The sequence below is a fragment of the Dermacentor albipictus genome, chromosome 2 (assembly GCF_038994185.2).
Source record: "Dermacentor albipictus isolate Rhodes 1998 colony chromosome 2, USDA_Dalb.pri_finalv2, whole genome shotgun sequence".
In the NCBI taxonomy this organism is placed as follows: Eukaryota; Metazoa; Arthropoda; class Arachnida; order Ixodida; family Ixodidae; genus Dermacentor; species Dermacentor albipictus.
Window position 1 is genome coordinate 155,010,556 of NC_091822.1, and position 22,749 is coordinate 155,033,304.

Sequence of the window (22,749 nt, forward strand, 5' to 3'; positions counted from 1 at the left end):
TTGTACGTTCCGTCACAGTCGGTAGTACTCCCACCAGTTCAGCAATACATTATAGCATTCGAAATCAATAGCACTGCTTCTCACTACCAAAGTGCTAACGACGATCATCAACAGTCCGAGGCACATATTGCGTGAGTGCGCTAACCTGATAACGGTCACATTTCAGCGTGACTGTCTGCTTTAGATGCTGCAACAGATGCAGTTTACAAAACTGCAATATATGTTTTTGGTACGCTCTTGGTGCAATTTGACGGACTTGCTGCAGATGTCCCACCACTGCCTCGTCAATGTGCACGACATAGTTTCCAGTCCCCTGTCTTTCATAGCTGAGAGTTTCACAGAGAACCAGAAATTTTGTGCAAGCGCAGTAACATAGTAATTAGTCGCATGTCAGCGGAAGCAATCCCAGGCAAAAAAAAAAAGTCTGCCTCACATAGGCAGATGTACTCCAAACAGCATGACATGCACAAAGGTAAAGATGAAAGGTTCTTCATAAACCTGGAAAAACAAGCCTCTACACAGTACACTGTAAATCGATAGTGCTACGGCACAATATGTGCGATCACGAAAGGCCAGCAGTGTGAAGACGACGACGACGATTTAGAAGCTAGCGCGGGCTGTTGCCTCTTGGCCAAGCGCAGCGTATTTTCCTTGTAAATATATTTGTACATAGCTTGTCATCTGCGTCTTCCTACGTAACATATTTGGTGGAGGTGGACGTTCCCTGTACCTCGTCACGGAGCTTCGCAGTGGACGGTACGTCGAGCCTACCTTCATGGCTCCCGGCGACGCCAACCCGACTCCACCGGCTCCAACACCTGCTGCCACTTCGACGACCTACATCACCCTTTCCGCTCCCCGTGATCCTGGCGTATTCTCGGCAAAAGATGGGGAAGACGTCGAGGACTGGATCAGCCTTTACGAACACGTCAGCCGCAATAACCGGTGGGACCCAACTATCATGCTCGCCAACGTCGTCTTTTACCTCGGTGGTACACCTTGAGTTTGGTATCGGACGCACGAAGCTGAGCTGACCAGTTGGGATTCGCTTAAGCAAAAGCTTCGAGACTTGTTCGGCAACCCCTACGGTCACCAACTTGCCGCTCTGCATTACACTGTGAAGGATCAAGGTCCCCTATCAGATAAGCACGGTCACACACTCAAGTTACCTTTTTTTTATGCGTTTGCTATTTAGCATCAAAAATATTACTGCACGTAATTGTGAAGCTCAGTTTCCTAGATATTGTAAAAATACCATCGACATCGACAGATGGCTTGTCACCCAGGGTACGTCCACAGGAGATGGTGCCGGTCTGCCTTTCGCACTGAAGCCTAATACAGCCTTGGAAAGCGCTCACCTTAAGTCGTCTTCAGCCATACCCATGAGGAAGGTTTCTGGGAGGCTGCAATAAGACTTGCCCTCCTTGCCTGAAAATAAGAAAAAAAGAATGAATGGAATAAATTTATTTTCAGTAAATGTCCTTAACGGGGGCTAAGAAGATGATCTAGCTACATGGGAATGGCTACACGGAATACCTCCATGGGAATGGAAAAGTAATTTTCCTTCGCAACCACAGTACAGATTTTGATGAGGTCTGTTGCATCTAAAAATTAAAAACCAGTGACTGTAGGAAGCAGCTTTTATATTTAGGTAATTTTTTAGCGAGAATTGCTGAAAATTGCAAATGAGAAAACATTAAGTGCAATGTTCTATCTTTTTAACTTAGTAATAAATAATAATATCGCAATTCAGTAAGCTTCGCTTATTACAACATCTAAAGCACACAAAATTGATATGTTATACACCACTCTGAAATATGCCACTAATTTGTCGGTAGGACTTTTGCAAAAGTCTAAACTCCATCTCTGGCTTGTGCAAGCCAGCATGGCACTTCTTAAATATGTCACTGACTGGCTCAAATCGCATTAATAAGACATAGAGAACAAGCACTGGGAAGGCTAGCACTTTGCTTTAGCCCGATACGGCCAGCCAAGCTCTGTCTTTGGCCATGCCCATTACGAGGAGCTTGTGTGCTCCATCTTAGTACGCATGGTGTCTAGTCAGGCCTGGAGTTTGACACATGTGCCTCAAGTGGAGCAGTGAATTTTCTAATGTGAAACCACAGCATGTCCTACTGAAAGCTATTTCCTCCACCCCACGTGTTACGACATTGCTGTTAGCATGCAATGTTTCAGCCCTGGTTGCCCATATCGGTGTCAATACTGGCACTTTTCATCACGATCAAGCTCAACGAGGATTACAATTCTGAACGCAATTGGCTCCTTTGTATAAGCTCGCAGAAGGGAGTCAATGGGGCTTGTAGACTTCAAACATCTTCGTTTGAACATTCTTTCAAAGCGTGCGTGCGGCAGGGGTATTAGTCATTGTCTGCTAGCATTATGCGACACATTCGTCATCTTGTGGCTTAATCCATGGTTCATATTACCTGCCGGCTCCTGTTTCCGGTGCCAGCTAAAAGACAATCTGAATATAGCTAGGACTAACCCATTCACCGCAAGTGACCAAGTGAATGGGTTAGTTGAGTTTGTTGATCGAGTAGGGGGGGGGGGGTGACACAATCAATTTTGCAAGCGTGGAAGTTGCTGGCATGCGTTGGGGCAACAGTTGCATTGATAGAGCATACGAAACCTCTCGTAGTGTAATCAGCAGCTTCTGTGCTCCCTACATGGAGGATGGGCGTTCTTCACAGATTTCCTATGCACATTTTGAAGCACGCACACCCCCTAGTTCAAGTCTGGTGGAGCCCACAAAGGGGGCGCACAATTGATAACATACATAACAAGCAAGTAAAAAAAACATGTGCTGTACGTTAAAGAACATAGCTATGCATCAAAGTTGTTTAAAGTGATAATATGTGAGCAAGTGAAAATTTTACGTAGCTGTTGCCCAAGGCAGCCTAATGAATTCATGCAAACTCACAGGCATGAGGTCGCAGCCCCATGATGTGTGAGCGCTACTAATGAAGCCAGGGGCCACATGACACTACATGGTCTCCCCCTGGGAGAATTATTACTTCCTTATACAAATTTCCTGTAGACATAGCTATTTGTGCCACTAGATCTAGCTCAGAATATCAACGGTCCCAAAGAACTATACAGTGCAAAATGCACACTTTCCTTATAGTGTACAGCATGTCATCATCATCATCAGCCTGGTTGCGCCCACTGCAGGGCAAAGACCTCTCGCATACTTCTCCAACTACCCCGGCCATGTGCTAATTGTGGCCATCTTCTCCCTGCAAACTTCTTAATCTCATCCGTCGACCTAACTTTCTGCCGCCCCCTGCTACAGCATGTAACAGGGAGTTACTTCTGTAGGAGTAATAGAGGATTATGTAGTTCAGTTGTACACAGTAAGCATACATAGTACACTTCCCACTATTAAGCAATAACTTCTCAAGACATTTCAAACCTGTATTAACACAATTATGCGCTGCAATCTTTCAAGCATGAAGCGTAATGTACAATATTAATAATGCTGCAGACAAGCTGAGAGTCACTTTAACTATTTCACTGTTCACTAGTAATGCACAGCATCAGGCGGTGCAGAGCTTGCATTTTTCACACAGAACTTCGTAACATTATGCAAAATGAATGAACCATGTACAGGCGTGGCCACCGCGAGCGGAATCACCGAGCCTGTGGCATTGCTGCCTGAAATGTCCCACCACCAGCGCATGCAATCAAAGCAACTGGCAAAAAGCTTGGCTAGTCATCTGTTATGGTGAGTCGTCTGCCGACACAACACGAGGCACCAGTGCTAGCACTCCACAGAGCACTTCAACGGACTTCCGTGTTCCTGCTAACAGTGGCCGCACCTATACATAAGAACGATACAAGTGTAACAAAATAAAACATGAATGATACAAAACTGTACGAAAATGTTCTGCAAACTCATCAGCATGCCAAGAATACAACAGGTAATGAAATGCCAGTGCCATCGCATATATTGAAGGAAAACAGAAATGTAAGAATCAAACTGTAAGTCGGCAATTAAATATTCACACTGCACACAACACACATGGTCCTTTACAGCAGCACAGCGAGGCCTCAAAGCAGTAGAATCCCAGAGGACAATGCAGGCTGCATCAGGCATCAGTCTATATTGTCACAGTCTTGAGGTCAGGCCGAAGGCTTTTGCATCTTCTGTGGTCGACTTGCCTCCACATCGGCAGTATAGTCGAGAATTGCAACCACTAGTAGCAGAGTGTGATATCCTACATCCATCATTTCCCTGCTCCGTGTTGAAAGATTGTGTAGCCTGGTAAGTAACCTCTATTTGGTACCAGCTCGTAGCTATCTGTCGCAGGATGAAATCGAATTTGGAATCTACATTTGCTTTAATGCATTCCTTTTATTTACATCACTTAGCAAAATGTAGGACTAACCTTTTGCCTAACTGTTAGCAGCTTACTGTATTTGAATGATTGCCTCTTATGAAGCTGTACTTTCACTGTATCGCCTGCTTTGATCTGAGTCGGCTTGGCCCCTCTATGCTCATCCACATACAGCTTAACCTGCTGCATCTTCTGATTTACCTTTTGTCAGACTTCTGTACGAGAAGTATTCTGCAAAGAAGATAACTTAGGCTTACTGATGTCTAACTTTGATCGCGGTTGTCGGCCGTGAAGTAAGATGGCTAGTGAAGTACCAGTTGTAGCACGGGGCATAATCCTGTAAGAGCCCAAAGACTCGGTAGAGCTTCTATTAGCGGTGAGAAATTGGAGTGGCGCCCTCCCGCAAGCGATGACACGGCCAGGATGCTGCTTGTTCTGGCTCACTTGGTTGCTGTGCACACTCGTTTCCTTTGTGCATGCTTGGGGTATTGGTGGCTCGAGCCGTATTTACTAAAGGATATGTCGGCGGCTTTCTGCTGTGCATGCCTGAACTGCAGTCGACAAAATTTGCCGCTTGGCTATCGCAAGCTATGTAACGTTGAAGGGATCTACTGGTTATCCAACGCATATATGCGCTCTGCCTGTCTAAGTTTTTCATAAAAAAAAGAATGTCTGCAAATTCAACATGCAAAATTGTATATGATACTTCACATTACCATTCCCTTAGTACTTTGCTATGAAAGTGATTGCATTTTACATGCAAGAAAAATACTGTTATTTGGTGTCAACATCATAAATCCATGTTAGAAGGACACTGCTCAGCGAAGCTTTCATCATGATCATGATCAGCGAGCAAATGGAAACACTGCAGAAGGCACCCGGACACCACCCGAAGTGCTGCAAACGACATGTGCAAGACCGTGTCTTGACGTCATGCATTGGGAAAAGGCACAGCTAAAGAATTGCAGCCCAGGCCATTTAGAAAGCTAGACATCTAGGTGATGACATAAGTTTTGTTTGGAGCTGTACTCAATGGAGCGACAATGTCCATGCCCAACAACTGCCGTGGCCCTTCGGGCCACTGCACTGGCAGTAATGGAGTTGTGTGTTTCCTCCGCAATGAGACAGTGGTGGGGCAGAAGGTATTGAAAGTAAACAGCCGATAAAAAAAAAACCAGTGACACGATCTGTGCTTACCAATTGGAGAGGTTTGGCCCGGTGCTAATGCAGCCACTGGTCTGCACCATGCCGTTTTCGATGGTGCGAGAAAACGGTGCTTGAGGACTTAGTTTCATTTCTGAAAGCCCTAGCAACCCTTCTGGAGCAGTGTGGGCAGACATTTCTCATATTTTGCTGAAATGTAGGAGGATGTAGCAAAGTACACGTCTCGCCTCTTGGTCCAATCGGTGCAGCGGCAGCATCACTGGAAGTCTGGATGATACATCAGCTACACAGTTTTCTGAATCTTTGCAATGCTCTATGTGGAAGTTGTAATACAGCAGCTGAGCCGACCATCTAAACATGCAGAGAGGTCCCCTACCTGAATCACCTGCAGCTGCTAATAAAGCGAATACTGCTTGGAGATGTGTTCAGAGTAAAACGTCCTCCCCACAGGTAGACATAAATGCCATTTCTCACATGTGAGTAAGCACACTAGAGGTTCTCGCTCCCCAACTAAGTAATTTTCTTTCAGCAGCAGTTAGTTTTTGACGCAAATGCTATAGTTGCTGTAACAGCCATATGGCTATTGCAGCATTTCACCCAACCCTACATCAGAGGTATCCGTCGTTACAATTGCAGGCAGTGAAGGGTTGAACATTTTTTTTCACAGAGTTGCATGCAAGGCAAGCTTTCACTTGTTCAAAACTGCATTGCGCTTCCTCAGATTATGAGAACTTTTGCTCTTGTCTAAGGATGTTTCTAAGCGGTTAGTCAAGATATGCGCAGTGATGCAGAAATTTGGCGCAGTAGCCTGCAAGTCCAAGAAAGGACTGGAGAGCTTTTAAGTTTGTCAGAGGAGGAACATTCAGCATTGCATTGACTTTGCTCTCCATAGGAGATATGCCTTCTGCTGAGATCTTATGTCCCAAAAACATGTATTCCCTAACTGCAAACACACATTTCTGATTTAACTTCATTCCACTCTACGATTTGCAGGCTAAGACTTTAGGTTCGCATCGTGCTCAGACTTGTAACTTCCCCATTTAAGTATACCATTCACATAACCGACTATATTGGTACGTCCCTGTAAGATATGACACCAATTTAAAAAAAAAAACAGCCGACGCTGAAGCCAGACCAATGCAGCCTCTTCTGGATCTAAAAAAAACCCTCATGTATGATGAAAGTATTCTCTACTATATTCTTCTAAAGGAAGTTGATGATATGCGGGCATTGAGTCCAGAGCAGAAAAATATAACGCACCATTTAACATGTGGAGCAGTTCTTCACGTAGGGTAGTAGATAACCGTTGATGATGGCCTTGTTTGGTTCCCGAAGGACGACACAGAGCTGGATGGTGCCATTCTTTTTGCAGGTCACCACAAGTGGTGATACGCATTCGGATACTGACACCCACTCAATGACATCGTCATCCTTGAGTCGGCGTAGCTCGGTGACCGGCTGCCGAAGAGCCAGGGGTAGCTGCCGCAGCTTGGCGGACACCAGCACCATGCCCTGCCGCCACTTGGTCCGGTGGATGCAATCCTTAATGAACCCAAACTCGCCATCGAAGAAATGTCCATACACCAGAGGTACACCTGCAGGAAGTTGTGAAGATAAATGCATCTCCAGTTGACATGTTAAAGATGTCCCATGTAAAGTTTAAGTAGTTGGATAGCGTCGAGACCCAATAATAAAATACTGCGTGGAATGTGATGTTGGCTTGTTTTTCCTTGTGTCCAACATCCGTTTGAAAGAGGTATCTCGATGCGCCATTTGGAGAAGTTCTGAAACTGAACTGAAGTTTTCATAAGTTGATATTTCTGGTCAATGAATTCGTTTAGTCCTTCGTCCTGAGTGACATAGTACCTGCCTTATCCATTCGAAGCTGCATGTATATGTCGTGACCAACGACCACTGGAACGTCGAAGTTCCGTGTGCTTGGAAGTATTCATGGAGAGAACCGATGCAGTTTGGATGGATTCTGCTGGCACAGGAGTAACTTTCTGAACTGGCGATGCGCCTTTTTGTCTTTCGGCAAACTGAAGCCAGGTGGTTCTGGATGTGGCAGAAGTTGCCAAATTATAGTGGACTTGGCTTCAACCTTCCTTTATTCAAGCAAAAAGAATAGATTGAAGTCACAACCAGGTCTGATCTATGCAGATGACATTGTACTTATGGCAGACAAGGAAGATTTGCAGGGATTGATATACATCTGTGATAACAAGGGAGATGGGTTGTTTATAGTTTTGTAACAAAATAATGGCAGTCATGATCTTTAATGACAATCTGGGCATAGGATCCAGTAAGTTGAGCTGGGGGCAGTGGATAAGTATAAATATCTTGGCGTGTGGATAAACAATGGGGCTGAGTGCTGACTGGAACATAAAAATATGTAATGACTAAAAGTAGCAGGAATGCTGCTGTGATGAAAAATAGGGCCCTGTGGAATTACAAGAGATACGAAGTGGTGAGACGGATTCAGAAAGCGGTGATGGTCCCTAGTCTAACCTTCGGCAATGCAGTCCTGTGCATAAGATCAGAGGTTTGAGCAATGTTGGAAATAAGCAACAAGGCGTAGGTAGGCTTGCTCTGCAAGCACATATGGGTATACACCAAATTAGGGGTTAAAGGGTGACATGGGATGGACATTATTCGAGGGCAGGGAAGCTAGCAGCAAGATCGAATTCGAGGAGCAATTGAGAGAAATGGTGGGAAAGCGGTGGTCAAGGAAAGCTTTCAGTTACTCACACATGAGGAATGTTGATAAATAATGAAGGGAAAATCACATCCGCCCATTCGTCCTGGTCCGGGACTTCAACTGCGAGGCTTTTCTTTCTAGGAACCTGTATGGGTTTCCTTAGTAGCATTTGCTACGAACGGTTGGATGTCTGATTTTCCCTTCGTTATTTACTTCTCTCCACCTTGCGGGTTTCTGCAGAACTATTACGTCAAAATTAAGAATGTCGACACAAAATGGAGGAAGCAAACCAGAAAACTGGCAAGCAAATATTTGGTCAACAGCTGAGAGGCAAACCAAGAAACATCAGTTAAGAAAAAGGTTAACAGAGAGGGTTCTGTGGAAAACTGACGCAGACAAAATCAGCACTGGGAACATACAGAACTTTGAAGCAGGAAATTGCCAAAGAAAATATCTACGATAATTCTAGAGGAAGCTCTTTGTTGTTTGAAGCCAGGACGGGAGCATTGCAGACTAACACAAACCGAATCAAGTACCAAGGGATTGAAACATTATGCAGTGCGCGTGGAGAGGAAATGGTTAACACCTGAAACTTTTCTGTAAAAGGCTTAAACCTATACAGTTCAAAGCAATGGGGCGGACATTTTCAAGCATTGGGGTTTAGGGTCAGTGGAGGAAAAATAGACTAAGCGGGGGAAATAACCAAATGGAGGTTATCTAACTGATGGCTAAAATCAAGGCAAGAGCTAAATTTCACCCTCCACTACGTACAAAATATATTACTCGGCACGGCTAGGTGGCATGCGTCGCCGCCAGAGTTAAAGGGTTAAGCCTTATCCACCCATACATCTGTTGCAAGTCTTGTTCCTGGCCGGCCAGTTTCTTTGAAGATGCTATGTATACAAGACTATTACAACGATAACATAGGTCCCTTGGATTCGAAGAACTTTAAGGATTTTCGTATGTCACAATTCCCGGCCGATTGTCTCTGGTTCGAACGTCGTTACGCTGACGCCTCGGGCAGGTGCGAGAGCACGCGCAGCCATCTTGGGTACGGCCTCCCGTAGCCAGGAGGGTGAACACGGCCATCTTGACCCAGACGCCGCGCCAACGCGCCAACGAACCGCCATCTTGCGCGGCTCCTACGTGAGAACGCTCTCGGTGCCACCGAACGCTTGGTTCGCTTTCTACGTTGCTTATCTATTCGCAGCGAGGCTGTAGCTTGCTTCAGACATATGGATTGGCGACGCCGTTCGTTATCTGATTGAGGATTCTATAGTAATTAGTGCCGAATTTGTTTGCGAGATATTTTCCATGAAACTCTCACCGGGCCACCCCTTTTGGATAGTGAATAAATAGGTATCGTTCCACCAAAACATGGCTAGTGAATATAAGGTATCGTTCCACCAAAACATTTGTCGCCGCAGAGAAAAAAACGATCCAAGAGTTTTTATAGGTACTCGTACTCACTTGTCGCCGCCGTCACCGTAGTTAACACACCGGGCGTCTGAGTCGCACATATATATTGTCCACCGTTGTACATATAATGTCCACTGTTGAACACTGCAGTTGCTGCTTGCGCTTCAGCTTGCTGTTCTGCTGCAAAGTACTTTCTCTGGCCTTTCCTACCGAAGACGCTGGTGAGCGCTGACGCTCGGCGCCCGTCCTCCCAACCGCTCCCGCAGGCCGCCACCTAAGCCTAACCATAGCCTAAGCTTGGAACGGCTGCGGGCCGATACCATACAGAATAAATGCCGATACTCCGTTCCATGCATATCAACGTTGTGGAAGCTACGCGAGAAGTTTGGTCAAGAAAAGTTAGCACTCCGCGCGTTCCATCCTCGCTTCGCGCCAACCAGCGTTCGCTCGTGCGAGCATGCACGTGTGGGTCCTCGTGAAGGGTTGCAAAGAAAACCCGAAAAGATCAACAAAAATAAAAATGATCTAAAACAACGCATTAGCAGCCGTATACCACAGCGTGTGTTTCTTTCCAAGGATTAAAACTTGTTTCATTGGATTACAATAAAAAACAGTTGCACACAATAAATTGCGGCCAAAAAACATCGAACTATATTCCAGTGCGAAAGAAGCCACTGCAAGAAGTCTCTCTAGCCTCCACAGCGTTCACTGCTATGTATGGAACGGAGTATAGTGTACTAGAATAATGTAGGACGGGGTAAAGCACTCTGTTCCTTGCTTTTCACGCCCGAGCGTACATCTCGCCGGTTGGCGGCATTATGTGCGTCGCCGCGAGGGAAGCGCACGTCGGAGTAGGAAGGCGCCTGGAGGTGGGGAAGAGAATTGCGCTCTAGGGAAAGTACTATAGTGTACCATTGTCTAGTACACACTATAGGTACGGAGGAGCGCGCTGTGATGGTGATCTGTGGGTTCACCGTTTTATATGGTTTATTACAATAGCAACTATATATGGACACTTCACGCGCATTTCTGCCGTCGGCGTCGCCGTGTGGTTGCGTATAATGACAAAGAGCGATAACACCGTCGCCGCGCGCCCTACGCTGTATGTGCGAGGCAGCAAGGCTCCGGCTGCAACTGCGCACGTAAATACGTGGTGGCTGCGCGCGGTCGCTGGCAGTCTCGAGAGCGATCTGCATCGGCGGCAGAGTCTAGCTATGTCGGCGGCTCGTAGCTTCGTGCGTGCTGTGTGTCCTCGACGCTCGGTTTGCGTTGAAGCAATGGACAGCACGAATGTCACTTCGCTCGCTGCTGCTGCCGCGTTTCCTCACGCCAGCGAGTTCATCGAGTGTGATGTGTTCATGTGTGTTGTGCGTGCTGGCACCATGCTTATCATTGCGGTAGCAATTATATGGACACTCCAGGCGCATTTCTGTTGTCGGCGTCGGCGTGAGGTTCCGTACAAGTGAAAGCGCGCGAGGGTGAGCCGGCGAACGCGGTTCGATCTAGTGTGCGCTAGCGCTAACGTGGAACGCGTTCCGGATGCGTGCCATCTCCTGTGGCGCGTTCTTCTCCGGCGGCTGCCATATGCGGCTGCTACGGTGCCTCGATGTCCTCCTCGCTGGTCGCTCCGTACAGTGGAGACAAAGGCGGCGTCTACTACGGCGTTGGCACCGCGAATCGCGGACGCTGTAGTAGACATCTTTGACGGACGCCGTAGGGACGCGTTGCCGACGCCCGTGTCTTAAAAGCGGTCTGCGATGTGGTTAAAGTGCGCGCCCACGTGGGCCCCATCTTCAAAGCGATCTGCGACGTTTGCAGAGTGCACGTAGTGCAGACAGCTTCGTACGCGCTGTGCGTTCGACGTTTCACACGTTTTGAAGCGACAGATGCACAGAGACCAATTGGCTCATGGCTGCTGCCGCGATTCCTACCTCCAAAATTTTCACTCACAGTTTCCACTGTTATCGAGCAATGCGTGTTCATGTTTACCTGTCCGCACGCGACACCGTACTGGTTAATTTAGTTAAAACATGTTGACGGGCTAGTTGGTTTGAACCCATGATAGAATGTGCAAGCACGACTGAACAAGGACGTACAAAGAAGGAGACACACAAAGACAACGCTGCCTCCATGTGTCTGTTTCTTTCTACGTCCTTGTTGAGTCACATTTACGCATTCTATAATTGTTAATTTAGTTAGCAAGTGAATGTTTACAAATTTATATGGCCAATAAAACTACTATCTTTACTTCGTGCAGCTATCTACTAATTTGCTATTGCAATCGGTCTTTTGCCTTTTGGGCAGAAGTGTGAATTTTTTTTAATTAGTAAGCGAATATTTACACATTCATACAGCCGATAATAGTACTATCCTTACTTTCTATGGTTGTGTGCTAATTTGCTATCGCAATCAATGCTTTGCCGTTCAGGCGAAGATGCATTTTTATCAGGCAGACACAACGTTCGCCTCCTATGAGGGGAAAAAAAAGATAACAATAAAACTACTCACACTAGCACAGCAGTTCCCCGTTTCGCCATCTGGATTTACGTCACTTTCCACCACTGTTGTAGTCTGTCCTTTGTTATGGACTTAGCAGTTGTGCAGCGTCCACTGTCCGTAGTGAATCCAAGTGCCTGCTGTATGCAGGCTGGTGTCCTCTTGCGGGGATGGTGAAAGTTGCCTGCGGTGGAGGACCAGATGTTCGACCGTTTAGGTGTGTTGCCCACATCCTACATGCCGCCACTGTCCGTCTCGGGTGAAACCGAAGCATTGGCCGTATACGAGTGTTCTCAGCGCTCCTGCACGGGCTTCAAAGAGCACAGTGTTGCCACCACCGTTGTCATGTACAGACTCCATGGCGATTTCTCCCTCGTGGGGATGGTAAAGTGCAAGTGTTGTTTTTGCCTGCATGTTAGCTCTCCACAGCGGCCACGGCATCTGCTGCTGCATGGGTGTTCTCAAAACTTTAGACTTCAAACCCACCACGCATACAATCCGAATGACTTTTCTGTTCTCTGACAACATGAAACGCATTTTCCTCATTTAACCTCACATCGTCACCGCACTCGCACCCTTAAAAAAGTTTGCACCTTTGTGGGCGCATCTTGTCCCACAACGATAATCGTCATCTACCTTGTCCACACTTCCTATCTTTAACGCTAAGAGCCTACATCCAAGTCATGAACGGCATGTGCGTCATCAGCGTGACATAGCATTCTTGATAGGAAAGTATAGCGAGCGCAGCGTTTTCAAGAAAGGCAATGCAAGGCAGGTGACGATTGTGCTTGTGGGACAAATACTATACTCTCCAAATGGTGCAACTTGCCCTCCCTCACCTAACCACGTGAGAGTGAGGGCAGATGAGAATGAGGAAGGCCCTCGTGAGGGCTGACGTGAGCGCAGACATGGGCACCCTGACGAGGGTGCCCATGTCTGCTCACAGGTACTCGCATTCATACATCTGCTGGCTTACTGGCGCTCACTCATGTTCATACTCACATCCACCTACACCCTTCATTACTCACTCAATTATATTCACGAATTCAAAATGAGTAAGAGTGAGTGTACTCACGAGTGAGTATGCTGACTTGCTGTGCACTTTTTCATTTATCCATCCAACCATCAATCTACGCAACCCGCGACCGAAAATCACCCCTCGGGCTTGATGAAATAACATATTCTGCAGGTATCATACGCTGCTGTGAACACCTCCACCAAGTTTTGCTGTCTTATACGCTGTGCGTGGAGCTTGTAAACGGAGCGCGAAGTCATCTTTCTCTCAAATGCTCTTTTTTCAAACAGAAGCCTGCTCCTCGCTCTCTTCTGGACATTTTATTTCTTAATAAAGTGGATACCCATACGCGGCTGCTATTGGTAGCTACAGTAGACTACAGAGCATAGATAACACAGCTAGGAGCATATACACCAACCGCGGTTGCCACAAGTTCACTGGCTAAGCACTGCGGCTCGCTGAAGACAACCACATTTGGCTTACGCTTAGCACGTCATAGGCATCATAATCGGAACTCATGGCGTCTACGTTAACACCCACAATGAAATAACTGCACACCATGGTGACATTTAGAAGGCGGAGCGTTGTGGGCACGCCCCACTGTGCCATAGCCTTCGCAGTGCAAGGCAGACAGACAGACAAAAAACTTTAGTGAAGGTCCCGAGGAACCGCGTTAGGTACCTCCCTTTTCATGGAGTCCCCGTAGCCGTCACAGGCTGCAGTCATGTCGAGGTCGGAAGATCGTGGTCCTCTGCCCTGTTGCAGGCCGTCTGGACAACCCGTAGTTGCTCCAAGAGGTTGCCGCTCTTAAGAGCTGCCTCCCAATCAGAGTAGTAAGCGATAAGTTGTGTAACGCAGAGCATTGCCAGAGCATATGAGATAAGGAGCAGTACACCTCCCCACAGTCTGGACAGTGGGGCTCTTTATTAGGCGCGAAGTGCCTGAATCGGCCCTTGGAGGGGAATGACTCTGTTTGGAGCATGTGAAAAGCCGATTGTGGTCTAGTAGGTTTAGGATGTGGTAGCGGAAAGGCCCGCTGAGCAAGTTGATAATGTGCCTAGATTTCATGGAAGGTGAGAAGTGAATCCCTGTACAGTCCTAAGTCGCCGCCCGTTAGTCCACCGTAACTGCCGCGGTGTGCAAGACCTCACGCACAGTCATGGGCCAACTCATTGGTGTTAACAACCTCAGAGTGCACATTGATTCCGATATGGGCCGGGAACCATTTCATGATGTGAAAACCAGCAGCCCCCTTGCTGCCAAGAATGGCCGCCGCCTCCTTTGAGATCAAGCCAGAGGTGAACGCTCGGGCTGCAGACCTCGAGTCTGTAAAGATATTGGGACGTAGAGGGTGCTTCAGTGCTATAGCTATAGCAACCTACTCGGCTACTGTTGCTGTTGCAAAACCTTCCACACGGATGCTGAGTTAATAGGAGTGCCATTGGAGTCAACCGAAACTATGGCATAGTGATCAGAGCGGCCGTACTGAGCGGCGTCAACTAAATATGCAAGAGTTGAAGTGGCCACAGCCACCTTTAACAGGGAACGAGCCCAGGCTACCCGCCGCCCTACATTGTATTTAGGGTGGCCGTTACGTGTCATGGGATCTACCTTGAACGTATCTCAGACCATGGGTGATAGGGTCATGTTGCGCTCCGTGATTTCCTGGTGACCGCACCCAACGGATTCGAGAATGCGTCTCCCCGCTCGCGATGATGAGAGTCATATTATTTGGGCCACTTGTTGGGCCTCGATCACCTCTGACAGAGTGTTGTGCATGCCTAGTTCCATGAGACGCACGGTGCTGGCGATAAACCCAGCACGCGCTTGATGCTTTTGCACATGAAGGCGTCCATTTTGGCCTCATCCCGTTTAGACCAGCGCAACGCAGAGGCTACATAGTTACCGTGGCTCTCTCGCATAAACCCCTCCCTGCGGTTCGAGACCCTGAGGATAAGCCGAAGCATATTCTCCGTCTTGGAGGTAATGTGGGCTATAGCCTGCGAGTTGCCCCCGCGAGATTCTAGCAAGTCCGAGGAACCTGATGGTATCCACTCTGTGGATTTGTTGTTCACCCCTCGTATAGAGGGCTATGGGAACTTGATCTAAGGGTGTGGAGTACCTAACCCCCCATCGCGTGGGCCTATACAATAGAAGTTCGGACTTGGTTGGTGACAGATTCAGGCCCGTGTCTAGTAGGAAGTGTTCTGTGATGTCAAGCGCCTCATGGAGTGCACTCTCAACTGCAACATCAGACCCTCCCATGCACCACACGGTAATATCATCCGCATAGAGGATGTGACCCGTTCCTCTTACTGTGGCCAGTCTGTCTGAGAGGCCCTTCATGGCGATGTTAAACAGTAGGGGAGAGATGACCGCCCCTTGTGGGGTGCCTCTTGCTCCCCATGTAAATTCCTTGGATTTGATTTGCCCTATTTTGACAGTAGCCTTGCGATCCATGAGGAAGGAGCCAGGGTACGCATGGAATCGTGGGCCCAGGACCGAGATGGCGTCTAGCACGAACTGGTGCGAGATGTTATCAAAAGCCTTGGACAAGTCTAGAGCAAGGATGCCCAGAGTGATCTCTAGCGTTTGAAGAAGGAATGGGAGCACAGCACGGGCTGATTTGATTTGATTGCCAATAACTCCTCTTTTGCTGAATGCATTGAAGTACTTTTTTGCAGCAAAGCTTTTTTGAAGTAGCCTATTTTCACTTCAAATGCCTTTCTTCACTTTGACAAAAAGTGAAGGAGCAGGCAGGATTTCGAGTGTAGCGACGAGAGCAGCAACTGTGTAAAGAAACATGCCATTAACTACAGCACTTGAGTGAGAGAGAGAGGGAGAAAACATTTATTTCTAATGAAGTGGGGCGACTTCCTCATAGAGTGGAGCCCTTAGTTCAGGGCCCCATTGGCTCACTCCACCCTGCATGCCCACCAGATCAACCGGCGCTGCTCTTGCGGGTCTAAGCTGATCAGTGCAGTCTCCAAGGAGGAAGTTAAAGGTGAAGGAATAGGTTACCCCCCTATTCCTTCACTTCAGTTAGGCTTACAGCTAACAAAAGAATTTAAGTTTCATGCAGATAGCAAGGCAATGCAACTTTTAATTTAATCTAATTTTACTCGAGCAAATAAATTAAGCTCCTTAAAACTTGTGCAAGCAAGCTTTTCCTTGCCTGGTTCGAATTCTCATTAATGCTCATGACCAAAAGAGAAAATCACTAAATTGGTTGAAATTAGGTTGGCTGAAGTCTTGGAACACCTTTAAAAATGATACTTTCAGATAAATATGCAACTGCGAGCACTGCTTTAACCATGCATGTTACACAAATTATTCAGGAACATGATACATGATAACTACACAGGACCTACAGGCATATGGCCACTACACAAAACTTAGAATAAACATGCACACTCCATTGACAACAGCTCTGGGAGCAACAGTTTTGAAGTCCAACGAGCCTTTATTATTCTGAGAGGCACCGAGAAACATGAACATATTTTTAACATGAAAATATTTCAACATGAAACAGCACGCAAAGAACTTTTGTATACAATGATATGTAAGCTGAATAAATAGAATGTGTTTCACTAAAAATATATTTCACTCGTAATGCTATCACAAAATGAGGAAATAAGCACAGCTTTGACTGCTGCAGTCTCTTTTGATAGTATGATGAAATGCTTTCACGATAAAAGGTAGATTAATACTGATAGAAAAGTATCATCGAATATTCACCGGCCTACATATGAACTTGTCATACAAATGAGACTCCATTTGACCAAACAATATACAGGCTACTAAATATGAATACCAGTTCTGTAAATGTTGAACAAAATGAGGAATGAGATTGACGAATCACTTTCTTTACGCAAACCATCAAAATGGTATATATGCAAAGTTTATGTTGGTTAAAAATCACCGGTGTACTCGTATAAGTCATGAAGGCACACACGTACAAGGCTCGTTGTGTGTTTAAAATCTGCATTTCCTGGCCGCCCGGTGCATTGTGACACATTAAAATGACCTTTGGTTTCTGTGGCCAGGCAAAATGACCTAATAAGGCACAACCTTGCAGGGCACCTTCAGCAGTCCAAGTGTCAGTGGCCTTGCAAAAGGAATAAGGCAAAATACAAGCAGCAGACTGGCTTTGTCAGGACGAAAAGGCATTGAGGTGTCAATGGTAGTTGTGCACTGTGCAAACAATTGCATTCAAGAACACATTATGAGCACGACCATAGCTGAAAGAAGTGCTAAGTGACCGCTGAAGAACATCACACGGTGTGACACCAGACTGTATGAACAGGCTGGCAAATAAGTCTCGATGCATGCGTCTACACCATAAACTAACACCAGAACTGGTATAATGTACCGATTCCTTTCACTCAATTCTATTCCTTTCACATCCACCACTTAGAGTGGCGATAATGCAGGTGATAATCCTGGTGATAACATATGCGGAGCGCCACTCGGACCACTGATGAAGTATGAAAAGTAGGGGTGTGCGAACACTGAATAGTAGATTTAGAATTGAAGCAAGAAAACAATGCTAAATATTGAATAGAATATCGAATATCAGACAATTTTGAACATCTAATGCTTACGAGTTTTGGGCAAGAAAATACGGTGCTGGACATCAATGCTGGAAGTCTCCTAGCATTGTATAACAAGAATCTAGCAAGCTACTAGTAACATAGGTACATAGTACACATGCTCGGAAGTCTCCTGGCATTGTATAACAACAAGAATCTAGCAATTGCTAGATTCTACGTTACTATTACTATGTACCTATGTTACCGATATCTTAAGATATCGGTAACATAGGTGCATAGTAATGAAGACATACAGTACAGTCTGCTCTTATTTAAGGCAACACCAAATTAGTATGCTGCCAATGATTACATACAGGTCAGTTCTAGTATATGAAAGTCTAGAAGATATTTTATCAATAAGATTTTTGTTGAATAGAATAAAGTGCCTTTCTTCCTCTGGAACTAATGATTTTGTAAGGCTCTGTTGTACTGAATACCAATGAGGTCCTCAGTTTCATAGTGGTCCTATGTTTTGAGGCAATCTTTTATCTATTGCATGGAAAATTTTGCTTTCCAGTTTTTCTCCAAAATGCAGAAGGGCTATCCCAATTTTGCAAGGTATTTGCCCAGTCACACACACAATACATTAAAGCAATAGCTCTAGGGTGCCACTGCACCCTGAAAATGATGAATTTAGTAAACATACCAACAACACTCCCACAAACCTTGATTCAGCACCTAAAGAAAGTAGACTGTGCTTACCCTGAAGAAATGCAATTCCAAAATATCTTCACGAAAGAATCCGTGGCACAAAGGCAGAAATTTTCACCAACAGAAAAGGCATGCCGATGTGGATTTATGGACGCTAACACACAGCTAATGAAGGAGATTCGTAATAGTTTGCAAGTTCAAAAAAATCAGATGTATATCGCGAGCAGGGACAAAAAAAGTAAATAAAAATGTAAAAATTAGATCCTACAATTAGAACACCCGTGCGATGATGACGGGGTCCCATCTACACATAGGAACCAATGTGTCCACCAGCAGTAGGCTGCAGCTAAGCTGCGCACAGTCAGCGGCGCATTTCACTCGACGGCCCCTGGATGCCAGATGCCCTCAGCATTGCTGAAAATATTGAGCTGGTGTCGTTTGAAAGGGTGAAAGGGCTGCCCATTTCAACAACCTGGAAGGGAACAGGAAATATCAGATGACCTGCTCATCACACAGACAGCCAAATAGCCAAAGAACTAGGTAAAAGTAGTACCAAAGTAAAATTTTACTGTATCAGCAGTGCAGTGAGTGTTGTATCATAAACATCCTTCATTGATTGATGGATCCCCTACTGAGCAATTACAGTCAAACCCACTTACAACAATATTCAAGTCACACGAAAATTTTTTGGTTTTAACTGGGTTGCTTGAAAAAAATCAAAATAGTGGGGTGGCGGAGCTGTTGTGAGAAAAATATAATGGCGAGGAGGCCAGTGCCCCTCCCCACCACCTTACTCCATCCGGCTGCTGATTGCATTCACTCGTTTAACTGCTTCCTGGGCGCTCCAATTGCGTGTAACAATCCGCAGCTGTTGGCATTAGAGAATGGCACTGCTATAACAACTGCAAAGAGGGTCATGGGTGGCAAGCGATGCGAGCTCCACCGAGGCATCACTTTGGTGGCCCCAAAAGGGGCCTTTTAAAACATGCGAGAAGGTTACCGCGGTAGCCCGTCACCTTGAGAAATCCAGAAGAAATGCTGAAATGAGATTGCCACAAGCATCTTGTCACATACTTCTCACTTGCTTGCACAAGAGAACCCTATGTCCGTCAGCCTTGCATGCTTTACGCAAAGCTTGCAGACATCCTTTTCCAAGCCATCCAGGTGCTCCACGTAGTGCAGCGGAAGGTTCCTCGCAAAAATGAAGCACCAGAGGGACTGAATTATCTGCCGGACCTCCTGTGAGGACAACGTTGAGGCAGCCTGCCCTACTGCATCATCGCTGCCGTCGTCACCGTCGCTATCCTATGCAAGCACGTTCGGGACAATCACCTCATCAGTTAGAAGCACTTAAAACCCAAATCTATAGTCGTGCGCTTTCTTTTCAGCGGCAAAGTCGTGCACTACCGATGATCAGCAGGAGGATCAGCCATCTTCCGTTTTAGCGGCAAGTCAAATGAGGCTGAGAAACCACGTGGCCAGGAATGATTTTGACGCAGACGAATGCGAGCGATTAAGCTGTTTGCAGAACTGAGCTGAATGAGGGGCCAGTGAGCAAACTGGGAGCAGAGCAGTTGGCGGGGTCCACTCGTGTTTCAGAGGGTGGTATGGCATAGAGCTATGGGCACAGCCCATTTCCGTTCGGAGGGGTAGAAAGGTGGCGAGAGAGAGGCGCTCGGAGAAGGCTGGAAAATGAGCGCGTAGCAGCAGTCGAGGTAGCAGCAGCTTGAATTCAGCAGCTTGAATTCCTCGTTTTCTTTCTTTCTTTTCAAGGATTTTGCATTTAACTACTTTTCGGCACGGGCACCCAGCAGCCAGACTTCATCATTACAACCGGTAATGCGGCATTGGGGCACTGTAGTAAGCAGGTTATTTCCCCATAGAAAACATAGAAAAGTTTACGGTGCAGCAGCTTTTCAATGTTATAACCAATATATTGTTAAAATTGGTATCATTATAAGTGGGTTCGACTGTATAACTAGGAAACAGTGACGAGAGCAGAGAGAGGCTACGCCCGCTCTTCGTCTCTCCACGCTTCCTTCCAAATCACGAGCAGCATGCATGTTACCAACATTCCCGACAGGCAAGTGCAGAGTTTTTGAGTATGTAAATGCAACCAAGACTGATGACAATTATTGTTTGGGGGCAAATATACGCCCCAAAAAGGTGTAAGCTCTTATTAGAGTGTATAGGCCCTGTATGTCTTTGTTTTAAATTAAACAGTAGCACACTCACTGAGGCAAAGCACAGCCAACAAAATTTCACACATACTTCGTTATATCTAATAATTCTTAATATCAAAAGTTCACTTTGTCGAAGTTACACTTCTCCAGGAATAAACTTTCTAAGCTACACCTCGTACAAGCCTCAAAAATGCTTTTTTTTTTTTTTAGTATACTAAGAGTTTGTATCAAAGCTGCAATGTTTGAGAATCTCATGCAGCCCATGCATGGTACAGAGTGAGCCACCCACCTGTCCTGCGTCCAGCACAATAACCATATCGCAGCTAAGAACCGAGTGCAGCCTATGTGCTATGGTCAAAACAGTGCAGTCTGCAAAGGTCTCCTGCACCGTTTGTTGGATCAACCGGTCTGTCTCGGCATCCACCGATGCTGTGGCTTCGTCCAAGACTAAAATCTGAAAGCAAAGCAAAAAATAACATAGCTTGAGAAGCACGCAAAATCATTACACTGCAATGAAAATAATGTCTACGAACAAAACACAAACAAGCAGCGACAGCGGCAACTGTTGTCATGTTGAGAAAATTTTAGTTCCTGACCCTAAAATGATGGAACACGTTATCATGCTTTCAAAAAGGAAAAGAAAGAAAAATGTGCCGATTTAGGCACAATGTTTCTCTTGCCAGTGACTCATCTGTTTCAAGATCATGCAATACGAAATTGCCTACAACCTGCTGTGCTTGCAGGTGTGTGTGTTCTTCTCCACATGTGCAACATGACACTTGCCCCAGAATTTGGCGTGCATGACGTGCTACTTTTGCAGCTGCTGTGATGACTAGCATTAAAAACACCACCCCCACCCCCCAAACCTACTCAAATACACACAGTTAGTCTTACTTCCTTTGAACATGTTACTCTGAACCATAGTGGAATCTCAATGTTGTCAGGCACATCATTTAAGCAAAATCTATAATTGAAAATTTTTAATTTTTATTTTGCAGTTTTTGTCTTGTCAATAGCTTTTTATTTTTGCTGTGAAGCAGTGAAGTAATCTTGCTTTGCAGCGTTATATTAATGAAGAAGTTGCACCTTGCATGCATACTTCATACCAACCCGAACCAAGACATACTGACTGCATGCATAGAAGCAGAGCTAGCAAGACACTGTTTCGTAATCTGTACTACTCTTTGAAGTACGGGTTCTTTGTATCGGGTTTGTGTATATACTCTATTACATTGAGGTATTTCTCCTGCTGAAGTAACTGCAACTTCAGGCAGTGAACACCACAGTGACACGGCAGATTTTGAGGGATGTGTTGAGTCACAAAACAGGAAGGAAAGAGACGTTTGCAAGCACAGCACAATTGATGTACTCTTCTCGCACTCTTGATGGCCAACTGGACCAGCGGCACACAGTGCTGCTTTGTGCCCTGGTCACTACTACTATCACGAGTCGTCATCGAATTGTAATCCGTGACAGCCAAAAACATCCCCCAAAAACGAACAGCAAAATCTAGCTGTCTTCAGAGAACGAAAATGCTTCAACCTTGAACTTCCCAAAAGCTGCAATGAGAACATGTTAACATTGTGCTCGCTACAGACAGCACAAGACTCGTTTCCCACCTTGTTGTGGCGCAGCATGGCTCTGGCCAGGCACAGAAGCTGTCGTTCGCCGACGGAAAAGTTGTCGCCATTCTTCTCCACGAGACATTCAAGTTGCTTGTCTTCTTTTTCAATCTGCACAATGGAACAACCAACAATGCATATACAGCATATCGACCACTTTTAAAGGGACACTAAACAGAAAAAAATTCAACCTGATGGAGTATTCGTTCAACAAAACACTACTTCATTTCACAGTAATAGGTTGAATACTGTTTAGAAGAAAAAATGAAAGTCCACGCTGCAACTTCAGCATTGGTACGGAAGTGTAACATCACGAATTTCAACATATTTTCTCGCATTTTGGCTGTTCTGCCATAGTGAAAAAATTCTCCAAACTTGTTAAGTTCAGCCTTTGGCTCTTTTACAATACGATGCCAGTTGAACTTTACCAACGAAAACTTAACAAGGCCTCAGAAGACGCAGTCAGAATCCATGATGTCACGTCTGGCTGGTGCAGGAACCTCAAGGTGGCGGTGTGCTTCTTTCATTTTTGCTTATTTTCTGGATTACCA

At 45.9% G+C, this 22,749-nt stretch overlaps 1 protein-coding gene and 2 long non-coding RNA genes across 3 annotated transcripts in view; 1 reads left to right on the top strand and 2 right to left on the bottom strand.

Moving 5' to 3' along the window:
* Positions 1 to 10,114, bottom strand: LOC135915466 (uncharacterized). The gene is made up of 3 exons (XR_010568632.1): positions 9,691 to 10,114; positions 6,783 to 7,117; positions 1 to 1,428 (listed from the first exon to the last, which is right to left on the bottom strand). It is a non-coding gene; the product is annotated as an uncharacterized lncRNA (long non-coding RNA).
* A 219-nt stretch (positions 10,115 to 10,333) lies between these two features.
* LOC135915467 (uncharacterized) lies at positions 10,334 to 12,540 on the top strand. Its single transcript, XR_010568633.1, has 2 exons — positions 10,334 to 10,508; positions 12,286 to 12,540. It is a non-coding gene; the product is annotated as an uncharacterized lncRNA (long non-coding RNA).
* A 4,053-nt stretch (positions 12,541 to 16,593) lies between these two features.
* LOC135915462 (ATP-binding cassette sub-family C member 5-like) overlaps positions 16,594 to 22,749 on the bottom strand; it is a 55,573-nt gene continuing 49,417 nt past the window's right edge. Inside the window, exons 27-29 of the mRNA XM_065448545.1 lie at positions 22,196 to 22,309; positions 20,866 to 21,030; positions 16,594 to 18,865 (exon numbers count right to left, since the gene is read on the bottom strand). Of these exons, the coding sequence (XP_065304617.1) occupies positions 18,755 to 18,865; positions 20,866 to 21,030; positions 22,196 to 22,309 (390 nt within the window). The 3' untranslated portion in view covers positions 16,594 to 18,754. The remainder of the gene's footprint in view (positions 18,866 to 20,865; positions 21,031 to 22,195; positions 22,310 to 22,749) is intronic.